General features: G+C 42.5%; 2 protein-coding genes across 3 annotated transcripts; both read left to right on the top strand.

Annotated features, from left to right (window-relative positions):
* The first annotated feature begins 222 nt into the window (after window positions 1-222).
* On the top strand, window positions 223-7,866 carry LOC124524839 (olfactory receptor-like protein OLF4). Of its 2 annotated transcripts, XM_047097259.1 has the most exons (3): window positions 223-257; window positions 2,564-3,546; window positions 7,841-7,866. In XM_047097259.1, the coding sequence occupies exons 1-3, from the start codon at window positions 223-225 to the stop codon at window positions 7,864-7,866; spliced, it is 1,044 nt and encodes a 347-aa protein (XP_046953215.1). The 2 variants fall into 2 exon arrangements, with proteins under 2 accessions (XP_046953215.1, XP_046953214.1); XM_047097258.1 differs by lacking the exon at window positions 7,841-7,866 and having other exon boundaries at window positions 2,564-3,587.
* Window positions 7,867-12,533: 4,667 nt separating this feature from the next.
* LOC124524593 (olfactory receptor-like protein OLF4) lies at window positions 12,534-13,565 on the top strand. The gene has a single exon (XM_047096922.1). It carries the CDS (start codon window positions 12,534-12,536, stop codon window positions 13,563-13,565), a length of 1,032 nt encoding a protein of 343 aa, XP_046952878.1.
* Window positions 13,566-21,170: the final 7,605 nt, after the last annotated feature.

Below are 21,170 nucleotides of genomic sequence, written 5' to 3'. Positions count from 1 at the left end.
AAATGTCATATATTTGATGACCTTTCTGATTATTATATGGCCATATGCTATTCCCCCTCCCCTGCTTTTTTTTAGCATTTCAAAAGATTTCCTCAGATCATTGCTTCTCAGTCGACTTTGGAAAAACTCTTTGACCATAAAAATGTTTAACTTGATTTAAATATTCCTATCTTCTTACTGCTGAGTTTCTTGCTTTATTTTAGTGGTTTTTCCCACCTGTAAATGTTATATGCAGTTTTCTTGATGTTCCGTATATTGTATGGTTACATTTACACTGAAGTCATTATCCTTCTGGTGTCGGTAATGTATCTGAGGGAGGGGACCAATTTAATGTTTTTCCAGATAGATATCCATTTATTCTAGCTGTTATTTAGCAATTCATCTTTTTCCAATGAAACTGAAATACGACCTTGCCATATAGGAAATGTCCTTATACACTGAGACCTAATTCCTGATTCATTCAACAAATAATAACTGAGCATCTGCCATGGGCCAGAACATTCTAGAGACATTATATGTCATATTCTTTCATGGTCTTTCACAATTTAGTTATTAATCCGTGTCGGTATTACTAATGATTGCTATTTTTACCTGTTCCAGTTTGCTTTTATTTTTCATACAACTTTGCTTATGACAGTTGTTTTCAAGCTACTATTTTAACCTGGTTGCCAGGTCCTTTCATTCTTTCCATTCTATAACTTCTCATAGTCTTATATCTTTTTATAGAAAACATATATTCAACTAAGTTGGTGAAAAACAGAAATGAACAGAGAGGATAAAGTCCCTGCTCTTCTGGATGTTACAGTGGAGCATTGAGACTGTCATGATGTGGGCAGGATTTACAGAGCATGGTCTGGGGAGTCCTTTGCATGTTGGATGAGATCCCGAATGAGGATTAGAGGGTGTCCACTGGGTTTGAGAAAGAGAGATCTTTACTCAAAGCCCAGGGATATCAATGAAAAGGTGCCACATAAGAAGAGGGAGAAAGGAGCTAACCTCATCCCCTATCAAACACATAGAAATGAATCAGTCATATAATGGTGCAGGAGGTACAGGAAGATGTCTTGTAGGCTTGATATAAAAATGCCCGACTTTGATTGTATTGGTTTATCCCTTTGTTCGTTTTTCTTGATGTATAATATAAACAGATATGTTAATATTTGTATCTATTTATATTTTATCTATATAGTTTTGTACAAGTACACCATGAATATATCACTATCTGTCTTTTAAACAAGTTTGTTTCATTCTCTTATTATTTTTGCTGGGCATCAGGGGATGTAACCGGGCGAGGGGGGGGGGGAAGCAAGGGAGATATTTCTTCCTCACAGTCTCTCAGGGACCACCCCAGCTTATGAGATCCTTGCTCTCCCTCATTGATTTCATTCCCTCTGTATCTCACTCTCTGTCTCTTTCATTTATTGAGCAGACTTTGTTACATTGGTGTAAATCACAGCGGAAAATTAACATTCCAGTATGGAGCTCCATGGTGATTGGTCCATGGGAGGCTTAAGAATTAGCATTTCTGGGAACCATTTCTACACTCTGCAGGGGAAAGATGGCTGATCGGGTCTCCTTGGGTTGTATCCATTCCCAGCATAACCAAGAATGTGGGGGCTGTGAGGACAGGGAAATTCACAACCCAGAAGACCACGGTGTCCTGTGTGTGTGTGACTTGTAGAGGGTGAGCAGTCCTCACAACAGGGGCCAGGACTCCTCAATCCCAAGGTGACACCATACACGGGCCAGATCTCAGTCAAGAGCAGGCACCAAGACGGGAATCTGTGTCAATTCATGGGATGGCTTTGCAGCACGATGAATACCGAGGGAGAGGCAGTGTGGACAAGGACGGCCCTGTGCCTGGAGGTCACAGTTGTCGCAGAGAGGCCACATCCCTCCTCACATGTGTGACAGAGTCTGTCATCAGTGTCCCTCAAGATCATCCCCCTTGTAGCACTGGCTTTGCTTTTTCGCTTGAACATTTGAAACAAGTACCTTCCTCAGGGTCTTTGCACTGGCCATTCCCTCTGCCAGGCACACACTTCCCCCAGAATCCTGTGTCTATGTCTCTGTCTTACATGACGTCTGTGCTCCAATGCCACCTGTGTACAGAATTTGCCTAAATGCCATTAAAATAGAATGCCCTATTTGCTCTCTGCTTTATCCCTGTTTTCTATTTCCTCTCAGCACACCTCACCATCAAAAAGGTGAGATAATCAAAAGATAATTGTGTCAAAAAGATAGTTGTATAATTGTCTTCTTTGCTTACATATTTTTTCTCGATCGCTGTAGGGATTTTTGTTCTTCAGCACTCTATACTCATTGCCTAGATAGTGCCTGAAAGCTGGTCAGCACTCAATTTATATTCCTGAATACTTGAAGCATTTCTCAGGAAAAGTATAAAAAAATGATTTCTTAGGAAAGAAGCTGATTGACAATAAAAATATATCAGATGTGGCAGCGATGATTCCCTAAAGGGGACCATATCCGTGCACAACATATTAAAAGGAATTTCTGGACTGCAAAATAAAAAAAAAAAACAGTCGCATTTCAATTTTGTGAGTAATACAAATTTGTGTTTTTTTATTTCCCTCTTTCCCAGAAGTCACCTCCACCACATGGAACCAAGCAATGAAACACAAATTTCAAAGTTTCTTCTTCTGGGATTTTCAGAGGAACCAGGACTGCAGCCCCTCATATTTGGGCTTTTCCTCTCCATGTACCTGATCACTGTGTTTGGGAACCTGCTCATCATCTTGGCCATCAGCACAGACCCCAACCTCTACACGCCCATGTACTTCTTCCTGGCCAACCTGTCCTTTGTAGACATCTGCTTCACGTCCACCACCGTCCCGAAGATGCTGGTGAACATCCGGACTCAGAGCAAAGTCATAACCTATGAGGACTGCATCACACAGATTTATTTTTTCATACTCTTTGCTGTGATGGACGTCTTCCTCCTGAGTGTGATGGCCTATGACCGGTTTGTGGCCATCTGTCACCCCCTGCACTACACGATCATCGTGAACCCCCGGCTCTGTGGGCTGCTGGTTCTCGTGTCCTGGGTCATGTGTGTCCTGAATTCCCTGTTACAAAGTTTAATGATGTTGCGGCTGTCCTTCTGTACACACTTGCATATCCCGCACTTTTTTTGTGAACTTAATCAGATGCTCCAACTGGCCTGTTCTGATACCTTTCTTAATAACGTGGTGATGTATCTTGCAGCTGTCTTGTTGGCTGGTGGTCCCTTCATTGGGATCCTTTACTCTTACTCTAAGATAGTTTCTTCCATACGTGGGATCTCATCAGCTCAGGGAAAGTGTAAAGCATTTTCCACCTGTGCATCTCATCTATCGGTTGTCTCCTTATTTTATTGTACGATGCTCGGCGTGTACCTTAGCTCTGCTGCTACCCACAGCTCACGGTCAAGTGCCACAGCCTCGGTGATGTACACGGTGGTCACGCCCATGCTGAACCCCTTCATCTACAGCTTGAGGAACAAAGACATGAAAAGGGCTCTGAAAGCATTCTTTGGGAAGGAGACCCTTACATGGCCAATCGTCATAAGATTGAAGAAGTGCCTCTGATTGCAGGGGTCAAAGCCTCTGGGTCAGAGATTGTGATCTTTATTCAGACTGTACATGTAGTATTCCTCTTTCCATTTATTTCCTTGTCCTCAACTTCCATATGCCATGTATGTAACTCACCCTATGAAGCTCTTCTCTCTCTGATATCCTACAGATTTTTCCCTTGTATTTCCCACTTTCTGAATTTTATTTCCAACCATGGATCTGAATTATTTGGAAATGTTCATTTACCTTGAGGCAACATAGATGTTTTTAAAAAATAATCTTTCTCAAACAATTGTGTCACACCAAATCATTTTTCTTTCATATGTGTTTTTTTAATGCCACGATTACCACTGGTTACCTCTCTGATGTCTTAGGATTGGTGGGCAGAATTGGGTGGGTGATGGGCTCAATGGGCAATGGGCATTAGGTAGGGCACTTGTTGGGGTGAGCACTGGGTGTTGTATGTAAGTGATGAATCACTAAATTCTACTCCTGATACCAACACTACACTACATGTTCACTAACTAGAATTTAAATAAAAACTTGAAACAAACAAACAAAAAGAAGTGTCATGATTGATATGCCACCTATGGAAACAACCACACTCTATGACAAATATATATATTTTAAAGTAGAACAGTATCTGAGGCTACGTTTTTTCGCTTATGTGTCTGAAGTTCCTTTGTATATCAGTATCTTAACTGCTCTTCTTAATAGTGGACAGTTAATATATTAATGTGTCGTATAGACGGGTTTTATTCTCCTCATTAGGATCCTGGTCTCTTAGTACCTTGTTGTCCACGATGTGTACGACAGTCACTTCCTTACTCAAGCATTCACCAAATACGCGTCTCCAAGAGAAGTCTTCATGGAACAACAAACTTTAATAGATAGATTGACTTTAGAATATGATCTTAGACTCCAGATGCCCTTTAATATGATGAAGCAAAATTTTATTTTATTTTTTTTCAATTTAAATTTTAGTTAGTTAATATACCATGCAATATTGGTTTCAGGAGTGAATTCCGTGATTCATCACTTACATACACCATCTAGCGCCCATCCCAACGAAGCGAAGTTTTAAATCTCACATTGTGCTCTTTAAAATATTTATTCTTTTTTTTTTTTTAATTTTTTTTTCCAACGTTTATTTATTTTTGGGACAGAGAGAGACAGAGCATGAACGGGGGAGGGGCAGAGAGAGAGGGAGACACAGAATCGGAAACAGGCTCCAGGCTCTGAGCCATCAGCCCAGAGCCTGACGCGGGGCTCGAACTCACGGACCGCGAGATCGTGACCTGACTGAAGTCGGACGCTTAACCGACTGCGCCACCCAGGCGCCCCTAAAATATTTATTCTTCATGCTGTACGGCTATTCATTGGAGTATGGAGGATTGGTGGCCATGTGTAAGGGGGCTTATCCAAATGGGGGAAGGACTGATTGACATTTTTCTACTTTTATTGAATTCTCTCCTTGTTTCTTCCTGAAATCTTTACGCTGCCTTTGGTATGACTCCTTTCATTGTTGTAAAAGAAATATATCCCCATTCCTTCTAAATTTTGTCATAACCGTGGAAGGGGTGTCGAATGGTCGTTATCCTCTATTATTCATGTTTCTCAGGCTCAGGATTCTATTCATCTTCTATTTTCAAGGGATGACATAAGAGGGAGCTTGCATTCCTGTCTGGTCATGTGAATCAGGGACACCAGTTTTCCAACACAATAATGCATACATTTTCAATCTTTCCTGGCTATGGGGAAATGAACCTCAATGAGAGGTAGTTGTTTTGTTGTTGTTTTTGTTGTTGTTTGTTTGTTTTTTAGAGAGAGAGAGAGAGGGAGAGGGGGAGTGAGAAGGAGAGAGGGGAAGAGACAGAGAGGGAGACAGAGATAGAATGTTAAGCAGGCTCCAAGTTGAACGGGGCTTGATCTCATGACTGTGAGATCACAACCTGAGCCAAAATCAAGAGTTGGAGACTCGACCGACTGAGCCACTAAGGTGCTTCTCAGTGAGAGGTTTTATATGCAATTGTCTGAACTAAACTGAAATCACAGAGGTACCATGAATGCAGGCTTCAAATACAAGAATAAATACCAAGAACAGTCAGCAGCAGATTATAATTGTCCTTACTTCTGTTCACCGTGATGATTGAATCAGTTAGCCATTGCTGCATAACAAGCCATTTAAAAGAAAATGATTTTGGGGCGCCTGGGTGGCGCAGTCGGTTAAGCGTCCGACTTCAGCCAGGTCACGATCTCGCGGTCCGTGAGTTCGAGCCCCCCGCGTCAGGCTCTGGGCTGATGGCTCGGAGCCTGGAGCCTGTTTCCGATTCTGTGTCTCCCTCTCTCTCTGCCCCTCCCCCGTTCATGCTCTGTCTCTCTCTGTCCCAAAAATAAATAAAAACGTTGAAAAAAAAATTAAAAAAAAAAAAGAAAATGATTTAATGTAATGCTTTTATTACCAAATGATATTGTATGTTGGGGATTGTTCTGAGCTCTGCCTGTCTCCTCGTGAGTCTATAGTGAGCTGTGAGACTCTACACTGTTTCTTTTTTTTTAATTTTTTGTTAAAGTTTATTTGTTTTTGAGAGAGGCAGAGATAGGATGCGAGTGGGTTATGGGCAGAGAGAGAGGGGGAGACACAGAATCCGAAGCAGGCTCCAGGCTCCGAGCTGGCAGCACCGAGCCTGATGCAGGGCTTGAACCCACAAGCTGTGAGATCATGACCTGAGCCGAAATTGGACGCTCAACCGACTGAGCCACTCAGGCGCCCCGAATCTACATTGTTCCTAAGGCTCATCCATGATGTCATGTGTGACCATGGGGCACTTCTCTTCTGAACAAGTATATGATCAGTTAGCTCAATTTCTGAATGTATTTTTATCTTCTGTTTTACAGGGAAAAAAAGAATATCAAAAGTGAATGATTTTAATTTACATCTACTGTTCCTGTATGCATACATGACACTTTGCTTTCTTCCTACTGAGAAGAAAAAGCTCCTGTCACGACTCAGTATGAATCAGCTACCTCCGCTCTAGATTTTACACTGATCCGTACGCTGCTAGATTTTTTTCCCTTCTAACTAATTTAGTGGGGGTATAATCATGTGCTATAAACTGCATCTATTCGGAACGTATGATTTGATGAATTAAGGGAGCCATACAAAAACTAAAGTACCTACTGCACATTCCTATTTGATGTTCTTCAAGAAAATGCACAACCTTGATGATTTCTTAATCCAATTGTTAAAATGTAATCTCCCTGGGCCTCAGCTTCTTTATTTCCGAAAGCAACTTGGGACCGTAAACATAACTTCAAATGGTTGTTGCAAGAAATAAATGAGGTGTGCGGACATCTTTCGTTGAGTCCGAAGAAAATGCTCAGCTGTAAAGTTGTATGTATGCATATATGTGTGTTCTTCTGTATACATTTTTATTTCAAATAAACACACCTACACATGGGTACCCCAACACAGAATCATTTTTAAAAATATTATTATATGAGTGTACTTGGCACACAATGTGACACGAGTTTCATGTGTACGACGTAGAGATTCAACTTCTCCGTACATTATGCGGTGCTCAGCACAAAGGCAGCTGCTGGCTGTCAGCCTACCGGGCCATTGCAATATCATTGACTATATTCTGTCCGCTGTGCCTTTGATTTCCGTGACTCATTTATTCCACAACTGGAAGCCTGTACCTCCCACTGCCCTTCACCCATCCTCCCCACCCCCCTCTGACAACCACGAGTTTATTCTCTGTATTTATGGATCGGATTCTGCTGTTGTGTGTGCTTGTTTATTAATTTAAACAGACTCAATGGGGCACCCGAGTGGCTCAGTTGGCTGAATGTCTGACTCTTGATTTCCCCTGGGGTCGTGGAATTGGGTTCCCCGCCACACTGAGCATGGAACTTGCTTAGAATTCTCTCTCTCTCTCTCTCTCTCTCAATCTCTCCCTCTGCCCCTCCTCCACTCATACATGCTCTTACTCTCAAACAAAAATTTAAAAAATGAACACAGACTCATTTATGACCTCTTATTTTATGTTGAAAGGAAATGAGTGAAATTTGAAGAGTGTTAATATAAAAAGAATAAATGTCTGAGTTAATATGCAATTGATAGAATGTAGACATGTAGACACAACAATTTAGTATAAACAATAGACATACATTCAAATGATGAATTACTTTTCTTATGCTAATGCGTCAAAGACAATAACATCTGGAGCACGTTTGTATTTATGCCCTGAGAAATTCTCTACCAGCTAGAGGACGAATATCTCCAAATTGATTTTAAAATTCTTCTACTTAAAGATGGGATTACAACACAAAATGCCTTTACCCAGGGGGCGCTATAGTGAATGAAAGGAGAAGCTTAGTCTCAGGTTCTTAACAAAATTTTATTGGACAAATGTTTGTGTTCAAGTCCTAATGCTAATGTAAAATGACTACATTAGTGTTTTAAAACACATGTATGCTCTTACAATTCTGGGGCTCAAAAGCCTGAAGTCGTTCTCATGGGTCTCAAATGAAGATGTTTGCAAGGCTTGGTTCCTTCTGGAAGCTACAGGGAAAAATCTGTTTACTTTTCTATCCCAAGCTCATATCATAGTGCAAAATATGATCTAAATATATTTTATATAACTGACAAATGTTTCACACAGAGGGGCTACATGGCAGCCGTTAACTTGTGACATATTATGGAATTCCTAAATGTTTGGAAAATGTGTCATGAAGCTGAGGTACGTAGTGCTTGGGGTTCATATCAAAGGAACTCGTTGAAAAGGAAACAGGAATGTTCCATAGATAGCAGAGCTGTGTCTCCACCACAAGCCAAGTGTTTGCACATCCAAGGCATCTAATCCACAAAGATTGTTCAGTTCTAGACTTGGGGGAAAAGCTGAAATCAGGGTTGGGATGAGATGCGGGGATGTCTGCCCTCTGGGAGGAGCAGAGTTCAAGAGCAAGGAGTGATTAACACTGGGGTCACAGTCTATTGGGAATATGGAATCTCCAAAAATCTTTCCTTTGTCTCCAGACCAGTGTCCTCCAGGGAAATCATGTGCTGTAGGTTGGAGAGGCAGGAGGGGAACGTGCCTCATGAACAGACAGAGGAAACTATAAATATCTCCTGTGTGCCGTCCCTCTGCCTGTGCAACCTTGGGCTGATGGGACCCTGTTGTTGCTTCTGGAGTCTGAAGCTTGGCTGGGAGACTCATGCTAGCCTCCTTCCTGTCATCTTGTGTGGGGACAGAGTTTAGTCGCCACCAATAACCATCTGGAGGGAATTCAGACAGCCACAAGGAGACCTCTCCCTCAGAGCTCCCATCCAGGTGAGTCTGAGACCCAGCAGGATCTTCAGGAAAAGCGTAGGGAGAATCAAAGCCAGGTGCATTTACCTAAGGTCACCACACAGCCACCAGCCTAGCCCAGAACCTGGAGATCTCTATGGTCATTTGCTTGCCTGATTACTTAATGACCTCGTGGATGATGTTACAGAAAGGATTGCACATTGAACTCAGCCACACATGGGTGATTGTTGCCAGTGAAGTGATGGGAGGGGAGGCAGGAAATACTTCCAGTAAAAGTAGAACACGTCCAATGAGTCTTGCAGTTGAAGGGAGTAGGAAAATTAGGGATGGAGGGATGCGCAGTGAAGTCAGGACATTTCCTTTTTGTCTATAAATGAGGAATTCTGGGGGGTGCCTGGGTGGCTCAGTGGGTTAAGCTGCAAACTCTTGATTTCGGGTCAGGTCATGATCTTATGGTTTGTGAGGTCAAGCCCTGCATCGGGCTCTGGCTGACAGCTCAGAGACTGGAACCTGCTTTGGATCCTGTGTCTCTCTCCCTCTCTGCCTCTCCCCCGGTCACACACCCTGTCTCAAAATAAATAACAAAACATTAAACAAATGGGGCATACTGGGCTACGTTTCCATATTGATGAGACATATCTAGACCAATTTACTGCTTGCATATACGACCTTGCAACATTAATTCATGAGACATATATTTTCACAACGTGCTCTTGCTCTAGGTATTCGTATGACCACCATGATGTGATAAGTAAAAACTATGGTTACCTAGCTTTGCTTTGCAGTGATTTCATTATCTACGAAGTTGACTATATTTGTGGGTTAGTTATTCCTTGGTTGCCTCATTTACGCATCGTCTCTAACGGGTCTTTGCATGTGTACAGTGGAGTCCGGGAGGTGCTACTTCCATTTCTGATTGCATTCTTTCTAAAAAGGAAGTGGATCGGGTATTCGGTGTTATTTTCCCCACTTTGCCGTTTACCATCGAGTTCTATTGTGTACATACAGACATATACGCACTGTGACATAGACATATAGACATATCCTTCCCCAGTGATAAAGGTGATTCTATCGCATTCTTTTCTTTCCACGTGTTTGGAAGTGTGATCTGAAATCAGTGGCCCACCTCGATACCACTAAATCATTTTATGCCTTTTGTAAGTCGCTTTTAGAGTCTCACATAATATTGTTTCCCACAGTTGTTTTGAAACTTGCCCTAATTTCACTCCTCCTGGAAGTCTTTATTCTTGAAGTTCTCATAAAGCTTCTCTTCCTATCTTAGGCGCACATACACATTCATAACCAGACGGATGAATGAATAGCGGGCTGTGGGCAACATAAACGCTCTTTAGGTTTTAGGGTAGTCTTTTCTTCTATGTGCGTCCACTCCTCCTTCTTCCTCAAAACTACCTCATGGACTTGTCTCCAACCGACTAGGGAAATGCTGATTCTTTATTTCAATGTCTGCATAATATTTCATGATACGGCTGTGCTACTCACACTTCGAAAGCTTTTCCTAGCTTTTCTCGATGCATTGCTATTATAACAATTCTGCAAAAATATTTTGAGATTGTTATGTGAAAAATCTGGTTCTCCACTGGAGGAAACACTGTCGCTCAGGGGGACACGACTTATTTGGGTGTCACATGGTGGGGGGGGTGGGTTCAGGAAGGGCCAGGGATGCTCTAAACACGTTCAAAGCCCAGGACACACACACACCACAGAGGCCAGTCTGGAGCAGAACGTCAAGGGTGCCGAGACTGAGAATCTCTGAGTTAAAGCATACCTGTGTTTTCACATTTGTAGCTGTCTTCAGGTTGTTTTCTCAACATCGAAGTGGTTCACATTCCTCCCAGAAAAATTAGAGAATCTCTTTTTCCTACCTGTTTAAAAATTTCAACCCAGTCAGCTCGAGAGATCTTGTTTTCTTCAACAGTTGCTGAATTTGAGCCAATATGTACATATTTGATCACCAGGTTCATTGTTACATGTCTATTGTTATTATATGTCCATAAAGACTATGCCTATTCCGCAGCTAGCAGCATTTCACATGAAGTTCACAGATTACCGTTTATGGCCTTGGGTTGGATATTATGTCCACAAAATGATTTAAATTTTAATAGCTAAATATATCTATCTTCTTACTTCTGACTTTCCTGCCTATATACAATGATTTTGCTCACCTGTGGCTTATATCCGCGTTTTTATGCACGTTCACTGAAAATGTACTGTTTCCATTTACTTCAAGATCTCTAATCCCTCTGAATTGTTAAAATGTGCGTACTAGGGAAACTTTCTTTTCTTTCAGATGGATAGCCACCTGTGCCAGCCTTTAGGAAACAACCTTCACCAACTAAATTGGAATACAGTGGTGCCTGGGGGGCTCAGTCCGTTGAGCATCTGACTCTTGCTTTCGACTCAGGTCATGATCTCATGGTTCGTGAGATCAAACCATGCATCAGTCTCCATGCCGAGCGTGGAGCCTGCGTGGGATTTTCTGTATTATAAAAGGCTGATGGGATGACTTCGGCTCAGGTCATGATCTCGCGATCTGTGAGTTTGAGTCCCGCGTCGGGCTCTGTGCTGACATCTCGGAGCCTGGAGCCTGTTGCGGCTTCTGTGTCTCCCTCTCTCTCCTCCCCTCCCCCACTCACCCTCTCTCTCTCTCTCTCTCTCTCTCTCTCAATAATCAATAAACGTTAAAAAATTTAAATACAGGAAAGAAAATGAACATGCCAGTCTGACTTGTCAATGTTATTTCTTCACGGGAAGCTTGTTCATTGGAATTCAGGTAACATTTTACATTGTTTAGGGGAATGATTATGGATCTGGCCAGCTTGAGTTATACTCCCTCCAAACTTAATCACGGGGGCTGGGGGTGAGAAGTCATGGTAAGAACACAGCCAGAGAAACAATCATTCGGGGTGTGTGTGTGTGTGTGTGTGTGCATGGTTTTTGGAGTGGGATTCATCCTCAGAACAGGGGCACACGGTCTTGTATGTTCCAAGGTGAATACAGAATCCAGAACTCAATCAACACACAGTACTCAGGAGGGCTCGATGTCAATTTACAGGAGACTTTGCAAGTAGAGTCTAAAATACAAGCAGTACATAGTGTGGGTGAGTGACTCTGTTTTCTTGAGGGTTAACCAGCAGCGCCCGTTTCCTTCAAATTGCCTCACACCGTCTCTGATTTCCCTCCTGTTCACTCCCCTTCCTGTTTGGGACCCAAATAGCTCAAAGTAGGATCATGCTCGGGGCCTTAGCAGAGGCCATTCCCTCAGCCAGCACACACTTCCCCAGAGATGCTCGTGGCTCCTGCCTTCCTTTCCCTGAGGTCCCCGTTCAGATGTCGCCTTGTTCACTGTTCTTGACTGAACACCAATTACAAAATAACACTTGTATCCACACTCTCCTTACACCTACTCTTGTTCTCTTCACAGCACTTGACACCCTCTGATGTCCTATTGATATTTTGATTTCCTTCTATTCATTCTCCATCACTGGATTATACTGGCTTTTGATTTCCCGGACTCATTGCCTCGACAATGCCTGGAATATGTTTGACCCTCACTACAACTTCTTGACAGCAAAATATAAATCGTAGCATTGCAACAATGTGAGTGATACTGTTCAGGTGAAAATTAATGATGTCTCCCATCGTCTTTCCTCGTGGTCAGTGCAACCTCATGGAACCAGGAAATGATACACGGACATCAGAATTTCTGCTTCTGGGATTTTCAGACGGTCCAGAACTGCAACCCCTCGTATTTGGGCTTTTCCTCTCCATGTACCTGATCACTGTGTTTGGCAACCTGCTCATCCTCCTGGCCGTCAGCTCTGACTCCCGCCTCCACACGCCCATGTACTTCTTCCTGGCCAACCTGTCCTTTGTAGACATCTGCATCACCTCTACCACCGTCCCGAAGATGCTCTGGAACATCCAGACCCAGACCAAAGTCATAACCTATGAGGACTGCATCACACAGGTGAACTTTTTCATAATCTTTTCAGGATTGGACATCTGCCTCCTGGCCATTATGGCCTATGACAGGTTTGTGGCCATCTGTCACCCCCTGCAATACACGGTCATCATGAGCCCCCGGCTCTGTGCACTGCTGGTCCTGGTGTCCTGGATCACGAGTGTCCTGCATTCCTTGTTGCAAACTTCAATGGTGTTGCGGCTGTCCTTCTGTACAGTCGTGGAAATCCCCCATTTTTTCTGTGAACTCAACCGGATGATCCAACTTGCCTGTTCTGACACCTTTCTTAACAACTTGGTGATGTATTTTGCAGCTATCCTAGTGGGTGGAGGTCCTTTCGTTGGGATCCTTTACTCTTACTCCAAGATAGTTTCCTCCATACGTGGGATCTCCTCAGCTCAGCACAAGTATAAAGCTTTTTCCACCTGTGCATCTCACCTCTCGGTTGTCTCCTTATTTTATTGTACAAGCCTAGGAGTGTACCTCAGCTCTGCTGCTACCCAGAGCTCCCACTCAAGTGCCACAGCCTCGGTGATGTACACGGTGGTCACGCCCATGCTGAACCCCTTCATCTACAGCCTGAGGAACAAAGATATAAAGGGGGCTCTGAACAGATTCTCTGCGATGGCAGTTAGAAAAGGTCCAATTGTCCTGCGGTTGAAGAATTTCCCAGGATTGCAAGCCTCAAAGTCTTAGCGTCAGAAATTGTGTGTGTTTTTTTAAGTAGATGGTAGACATAGAGTTTGTTTCTCTCATTTATTTCTTGGAATTTTTACTTTTTCAACCACTCAGTACAATTTAGTTCCTCATTTTATTAAGTTTTTCCCTCTCTCTTCCAACCTTTTTCCCTTCATCTTTTTCTTTTATTTCTAAATTGATTCGCAAGCTGTGATATGAGAAAATTAGGAGTTCTCATTTGTCTCATGGAACTGCCTGGATTTCTTAAGAGTAATTTCTTCACAGGGGCACCTGGCTGGCTCAGTTGGTTAAGCATCTGACTTCGGCTCAGGTTCCTGGTTCCTGAGTTCGAGCCCCGCATTGGGCTCTGTGCTGATAGCTCAGAGCCTGGAGCCTGTTTCAGATTTGTGTCTCTCCCTTTGTCTCTGCCCCCCCCCCACTCATGTTTTGTCTCTGTCTCTCTCCCTCAAAAAATAAAAACACATTAAAAAATTTTTAAAGAAAAAAGAATAATTTCTTCACCAATGACAAAATCACTCCACATAATGTTTTTAGTTTTTCTAAAGGAATAGTCATTTGTTACCTCTCTGTTAGAATAAATTCAACTTGGCAAATAGGCCATTTCTATTCTATTCTATTCTCTACTATTCTCTATTCTATTCTATTTATTCTATTCTATTCTATTCTATTCTATACTATTCTAACTCTGGGACCACAGTTTTTCATTTTGAGTCTGTCATTCTTTTATCACTGCCTTAACTGTTTTTCCTGATGAACATACCTGTGTGTTTTATAATGGGCCATTAGCTTTTTTCTCCCAATTAGGATTCCGTTCTCTTCTCAAGTTCCATGTCCTCAGTGCTTACATTAGTCACTGGCAAATCTGATTATCAAAAACTTGTCTACCAGTGGAGTCTACACAGAAACAGAAATTCAAATAAGTAGAATGACTCAATACGGCCTTGGAGTCAAAGGTGACCTCGACTATGATAAAGCAAATTTTAAATTCTCCTTTGATTACTATGCTCTACATTTCTTCTCAAGCTGTACATCTCTCAATCAAGTATGGAATAGCAGTGGCAGTGTTTAAGGGGATTTATTCGCTGGGGTGAATGATTGGTTACTTATTGCCGTCAAAACACTTATAAATAAAAACAATAAAATGGTCCTGAAAGAAATTAAAGAAGACATAAATAAATGGGATGACATCCTGTGCTCATGCTTGGAAGATTTTTTATTTAATTTTAGGATAGTTTTAAAAATGTTTTCCTAGAATACCCCATTTTTGTTATTTTCAAATTATCATTGAATCTGTAGATCTTTGGGTAGTATTGCCATCTTAACAACATTAATTCTAATTTAAATTTCTCCTAACGAAGGACCACAGCTTTGCTCTCAGGCTGGGCTCCACATCCAGGACCCGCAGCATCACCACCACCAGGGAGCTTGTTAGAGAAGCAGGGTCCTCGGGGCCCCTGGAGACCTGAGGAATCAGAATTTGCATTTCAACTACAGTCCCTGGTGAATTGTGTGCACAGTGAAGTGGAGAAACCTTAGTGTGGAACAGGTTTCCTCACCTTCTCGCCATTGACCCTTGGAGCTGGATAACTATTTTTGTCGGGTGCTGTCCTGCGGCTGAAGGTATTCAGAAGCACCTCTTCAGACATGGATAAAAATCCCAAGAGCAACTCTGGTGGGAACCACTTCCCAGAATTTCAGAACCGGAAACATCCCGACATCATTCCAGTGAAGACTACTTGCTAATTGGTTTGTGCCTTTGAGCAGCACATTGAATTCCTCTGAACCCATTTCTACAATAGAGAAACAGCTCATGAAAGTACTACATCATAGATTGTACTTTTGTCAAAATTAAACCATAGAATCCCTTTAGTGTGCTAAGCTAGTCTATGCTGCAGAAAATCAAAATGTATCTCTTACAGTTAATAAATACTTCATCATGAGGGAGTAAATGATGACTCTTAAGTTGTGATCTAATAATGAAATTCCTGATTGTTTCTGCTAAACTATTACACAGCCAAAGAGGTTTGTACCCCAACTTTTTAAATTTTATTTATTGAAATTCAAGGATCCAGTAAGCTCAGGGGGTCCCCGAGGGACTGTGACCAACAGTAACCTCCTTGCTTCTGGCAGCTTTGCACCGGACCACCTCCCCCGATGCCCAGCAAAAACCATGTGAGAACACATTTACGTCCCCCCAAAGACGAAAGTGCCGATATCTTCCTAATGTCAAACACCTTACATATGGCGGGGCCAAGGGAAAAAATGAGCAAGGGGATAAGCCAACACTTCACAAAAGGAAGCACACACGATTGGCTGCAAGGTGCGCAGTTACAAGGTCAACCACGGAAGACTTCGCTTTCACGTGCCTCTCGCATCATTACTTGGGCAATTCCTCTTCATGGGGGCTGACAGCAGGTGAGGGCAGCCCTGTTATCCCGTTCTCTTTTTAATGTTTATTTCTTTGACAGAGAGAGAGCACAAGCAGGGGAGGGAGGGTGAGAGAGAGAGAGCACAAAGCAGGGGAGGGACAGAGAGAGTCCCAAGCAGGCTCCATGCTGTCAGCACAGAGCCCAACATGGGGCTGGATCTCACGAATGGTGAGATCTGAGCTGAACCAAAAGCAAGAAGAGGTCTCTTAACCCACTGAGCCACCCAGGGGCTCCTCTCCCTTCCCTATGTGACGTCCTCTCATTGATACTCTTGGACTCTGGGTATTGGTCTCTTTTTCACAAACCCAAGGGTCACCTCGAATCCTCATTCTGTATGTCAGCCACTGGACAGAGGCTTCCCCGACCATGCTCTGTAAATGCTCCCGACATCACGACAGTCCAGTTTTGTACCAAATAACTTGTTTCATATGATTATGCTTGACCGCATGATGCCATCCATATATATATATTATTGTTCTCTGTCCTTGGTGCTACACAGAAACATACACTAGTGAAGGGATTTCACCTTCTTTGTTTGCTTTTGTTTTTGTCACAAATGTGTGTGAATATATGGTTAGTATGAAAACCCCAAGGATATGAAAAATTATAGAATTTAAAAAATAAGGGATAATGAAACCAGGTTAAAATGACTAGTTTCCAAACAACTGTCCACAGCAAAATTATGTGAAAACTAAAAACTAATTGAAATTGGCTAAAAAAGAAATTGTTAATGCTATCAACATGGATTCATATTTAAATTGTCAATGGCCTACACGCGAAAAAATGTAATATATAATGTTCCTACAATGCTCAGTTTGTATTTGTGGGATGACTCAGAAATTAGGTCTCAATGTATAAGGACATTGACCATATGGCAAGGTTGTATTTCAATTTCATTGGAAAAGGTTGAATTGCGAAATAACATCTAGAATAAAGGGATGTGTAAACTAATACTGGCATCAACGGATATCTATCTGGAAGAATATGAAACTGGTCCCCTCCTCAGACACTTCACAAAAATTCAGAGGGATTATGACCTCAGTGTAAGTTTAACTATATAATATAGCAGAACATCAAGGAAACTACATATAACATTCACAGGTGAGCAAACCCACTAAACAAAGCCATAATCTCAGAAGTAAGAGGATAGATTTATTTAAATAAAATTTAAAAATTGTATGATCAAAATATGTTGCAAAAATCAATTGAGAAACAATGATCTCAGGAAATCATTTGAAATGTTGATAATGTTGGGGCGCCTGGGTGGCGCAGTCGGTTAAGCGTCCGACTTCAGCCAGGTCACGATCTCGCGGTCCGTGAGTTTGAGCCCCGCGTCAGGCTCTGGGCTGATGGCTCAGAGCCTGGAGCCTGTTTCCGATTCTGTGTCTCCCTCTCTCTCTGCCCCTCCCCCGTTCATGCTCTGTCTCTCTCTGTCCCAAAAATAAAAATAAACGTTGAAAAAAAAAATTAAAAAAAAAAAAGAAATGTTGATAATGTTTTAAAAATAAAAGAGAGAGAGAGAGAGAGAATAACCTATGGGCATATAATAATAATAAAACCAACCAGACGGTCATCAAACATATGACCTTGGCTGATACTGAGGGATGGCTTAGGAAAATAACAAGAACTGTCTCCTTCACCCAGCAGCTTGGAAAAAAACTTACAGGGCTGTTACATTGTTTGTGGTTGAAACTTTCAAATAGGAGCCAAAGGGTTATTCTGAATTTGTTGGCCTAAGAGTAAGTGTTACAAGGTTGAAGGCAGAACCTGAAAGCAGCTGTATTACAGATACTGACATTCTGTCACCAGGAGCTTCCCAGTCTCTGCACCCATCCTGCCCAGAGCCTGCCCTGTGGTGGGGAGCGTCCTGTGCCCTGTAAGATGTTCAGAGCATCCCTGACCTCTGTGCACCCCTCTCCAGCATGACAGACAAAGTGTCTCCACACATTGATCAATGTCCCCTGGGGGACAAAATTATACTCCATTAGAAACACACAGTGAATTTAACAATCTCAACATATTTTTTCTAGCATGGCCATAATAGCAATTGAATGATATAGAATAAGAAAGATCTTCAAAAGTGTGAACGGCAGTCATTCGGTGAAACTGACATTAGCACTGAATAAATACATTATAACTTAATTAAAGGAGCAAACACACAGACACAGCGATATGCTCTGGGCTAAATTGGATTGACCCTCAGTAGATGACATTAAATGTTCTCGACTTCCACTGTCTCTGACCCTCTCATCCACGGATGACCAGGCTGAGTTGTCTGACAGGAAGGGGTCCTTGTGGAAGTCTGAATCCCTTCCTGAATGCTGAATTCCTCCCTGGATGCTAGATTATAGATCATTTTCTCCTCAATGGAGAAAGCAGGAAGGTCAGAGAAGCATCAGCCCCCAGCCAATATTAGTACTCAGAACACCAGATGAAAACCACACCCATTCCTGTCTAAGGTTTCACACACTGACAGACAGGAGACTAGGAGGTATTTTTGTCACCCTGTATCTGCTCGTTAGGTACATGTCTCTCTTCTTACTCCAGCATGGCTCCCAAGTGGACAACCCTTTGGCACACAAAGGACATTTCTCTAATGAATCTCTGATCCCAAGAGACCAGTTTGGAAGTAGTAACTGCAGTTAGGTTTTTTGTTCTTCCTTTTCCATGAATGTGACCCCTTCCTGATGAGTAAACTCACAGCACCACTGTGAGTTACAGTTTCCTGCAGGTCTATGTATATGGGATCAATTCCTTGATTTCTCTTTCTGTTGCTTCATTATTGCTGTATAGAAATGCAACCGATTTCTGTACATTGATTTTATATCCTGCAAAAATTCTTTTTTAAATTTTTTTTTCAACGTTTATTTATTTTTTTTGGGACAGAGAGAGACAGAGCATGAACGGGGGAGGGGCAGAGAGAGAGGGAGACACAGAATCGGAAACAGGCTCCAGGCTCTGAGCCATCAGCCCAGAGCCTGACGCGGGGCTCGAACTCACGGACCGCGAGATCGTGACCTGGCTGAAGTCGGACGCTTAACCGACTGCGCCACCCAGGCGCCCCATATCCTGCAAAAATTCTTAACAAGATACTAGCAAATTGAATTCAACAGTGTATCCAAAGAATTATTCACCATGATCACATGGGATTCATTCCTGAGCTGCAAGTCTGGTTCAATGTTTGCAAATCAATGTGATACATCACATTAATAGAAGAAAGGACAAGAACCATATGATCCTGTCAGTGGATGCAGAAAAAGCATTCAACAGAATACAGAATCTTTCTTGATAAGAATCCTCAAGAAAGTCGGGATAGAAGGAACATACCTTAACACCATAAAGGCCATACAAAAAAGGCCCACAGCTACTATCGCCCTCCATGGGAAAAGACTGAGAGCTTTCCCCCAAAGATCAGGAGCATGACAGGGATGTCCACTCTCACCGCTGATGTTTAACATAGTGTTGGGAGTCCTAGCCTCAGCAATCAGACATCAAAATGAAATAAAGGCATCCAAATTGGCAAAGAAGTCAATCTTTCACTTTTTGCAGATGACATGACACTGTACGTGGAAAACTCGAAAGACTCCACCAAAAAACTGCTAGAGCTGACACATGAATTCAGCAAAGTCTCAGGATGATTGAGTGTTTAGAAGTTACCTAACATCACGGCACTGAGCCCTGCATCAGGGCTGACACTGTGGAGCCTGCTTGGGATTCTCCCTGTCTCTGCCCCTCCCCCATCTCTCTCTCTCTCTCTCTCTCTCTCTCCTCTCTCTCTCTCAAAATAAATAAATAAACTTAGAAAAGAAACTCTCCAACAAAGCAGTTAAAGCTTATGTGACAGTATTAAAATATACAGAAATAGAAACTCGAAATATCTACTGTTCATTTGCGTGTGGCTCCTTTAATTCACCAAAGTGCACACTTTACATATGCAGGTTATAGTGTGTAATTACACTCCGATGATTTAATTCAGTGGAAAAAATCGAATGGGGCATGGCTAAGGTTAGGATCTAGAGAACGGGTAGCTCATTCCCACTTAAGAGAGCTGGGAGATAGCACTTCCAATGGGGAAGGAAGACAAATGTTAATATGGATGTATGAACAATGGAATTACATTTAAGTAATTCACATGATAAAGCAGTTTGTTTCCATAAAGAAAAGATTAACCTCCATATGGGAACCGTATCTGACCATAAATTGGTTGAAGACAGAAGAGCACTACAGCCAAGCTCAACACCACGCATGAGCCTGAGAAACACAATGTAGAGATTCACACCTGACCCCAGACCCACGAGGAGCCCAGCAGAGATCAGAAACGCTGCCCCGCACATGATTCCATTTGATTGTAAAGGTATTACGATATCTCATTTGACAAGGACCGCCTGTTATACAGCAGTAGCTGACTGACACAATAACCCAAGTGAACGGACCTTAGGCACTTAGAAGATGTGCTGATTTTTATTTGTGGCAAATGATCTGACGTTGAGGAGAGCACTCATGATCGTTCTGTGATTCGAGTTTATTTCCCACGACGTTACGAACAAGTGGGCTCCCTTCTGGGTAACTGGGAGAGTTTGAAGGACATGCACGTTTGTGCAAAACAACTGGGGACCCTGAGCCACATGCCAGCAGGACATCCAGCTCTCGTGTGAAGCATCCTCTGGTCGTGCAGGTGGGAGCGATTTCCGAGCGGGACGGAGGCACAAAATGGGTGGGGCTGATACTGTTCATTTGCCATCATTTGTGACAAATACTGGGAAAAGGAACCTATTTCATGCGACGGTAGGAAGACTCATGATAGTAGGTAGCGTTGCAAAGCTTTCAGAAGAAACGGGAAGTGAATCCGGAGATAAAACAGAAGACACTAAGCAACCCCTTACCTCAGTGAACAAACCACCTCAGCTGTGGACAAAAGCCTCCATGCTTCAATAAATAGAGGCAGCGCATGAAAAAGAAATATTTTGCATAGGAACACAATGGGTGTTTTGCTTCCTCGGGTTTATGGTCTCCTCTGACACCAAGAACATATTAGATCAATCTGTTTATTCCAATTTGTCTTTCCATGTTGACTCCACGGGGAAGTACATATTTGCTCATCAGTTTTGCCAGTGGCTATGATAGGCCCCTGGACACCTGGCTGAATAACAGAAAAACAACAACAACAACAACA

Source organism: Lynx rufus, unplaced genomic scaffold (genome assembly GCF_022079265.1).
Source record: "Lynx rufus isolate CCGP_SWC_20201006 ecotype Redwood Valley unplaced genomic scaffold, mLynRuf1.p SCAF_4, whole genome shotgun sequence".
Classification (NCBI taxonomy): Eukaryota; Metazoa; Chordata; class Mammalia; order Carnivora; family Felidae; genus Lynx; species Lynx rufus.
This window is presented reverse-complemented; position numbering and strand designations above follow the sequence as displayed.

Excerpts from the sequence above, each read along its gene's own strand:
- LOC124524593 (XM_047096922.1), top strand. The coding sequence starts at position 12,534 with ATGATGTCTCCCATCGTCTTTCCTCGTGGTCAGTGCAACCTCATGGAA.
- LOC124524839 (XM_047097258.1), top strand. The coding sequence starts at position 223 with ATGTTATATGCAGTTTTCTTGATGTTCCGTATATT. Across the intron at positions 258-2,563 it reads TTCTTGATGTTCCGTATATT|TAATACAAATTTGTGTTTTT; the intron begins GTATGGTTACAT and ends CAATTTTGTGAG.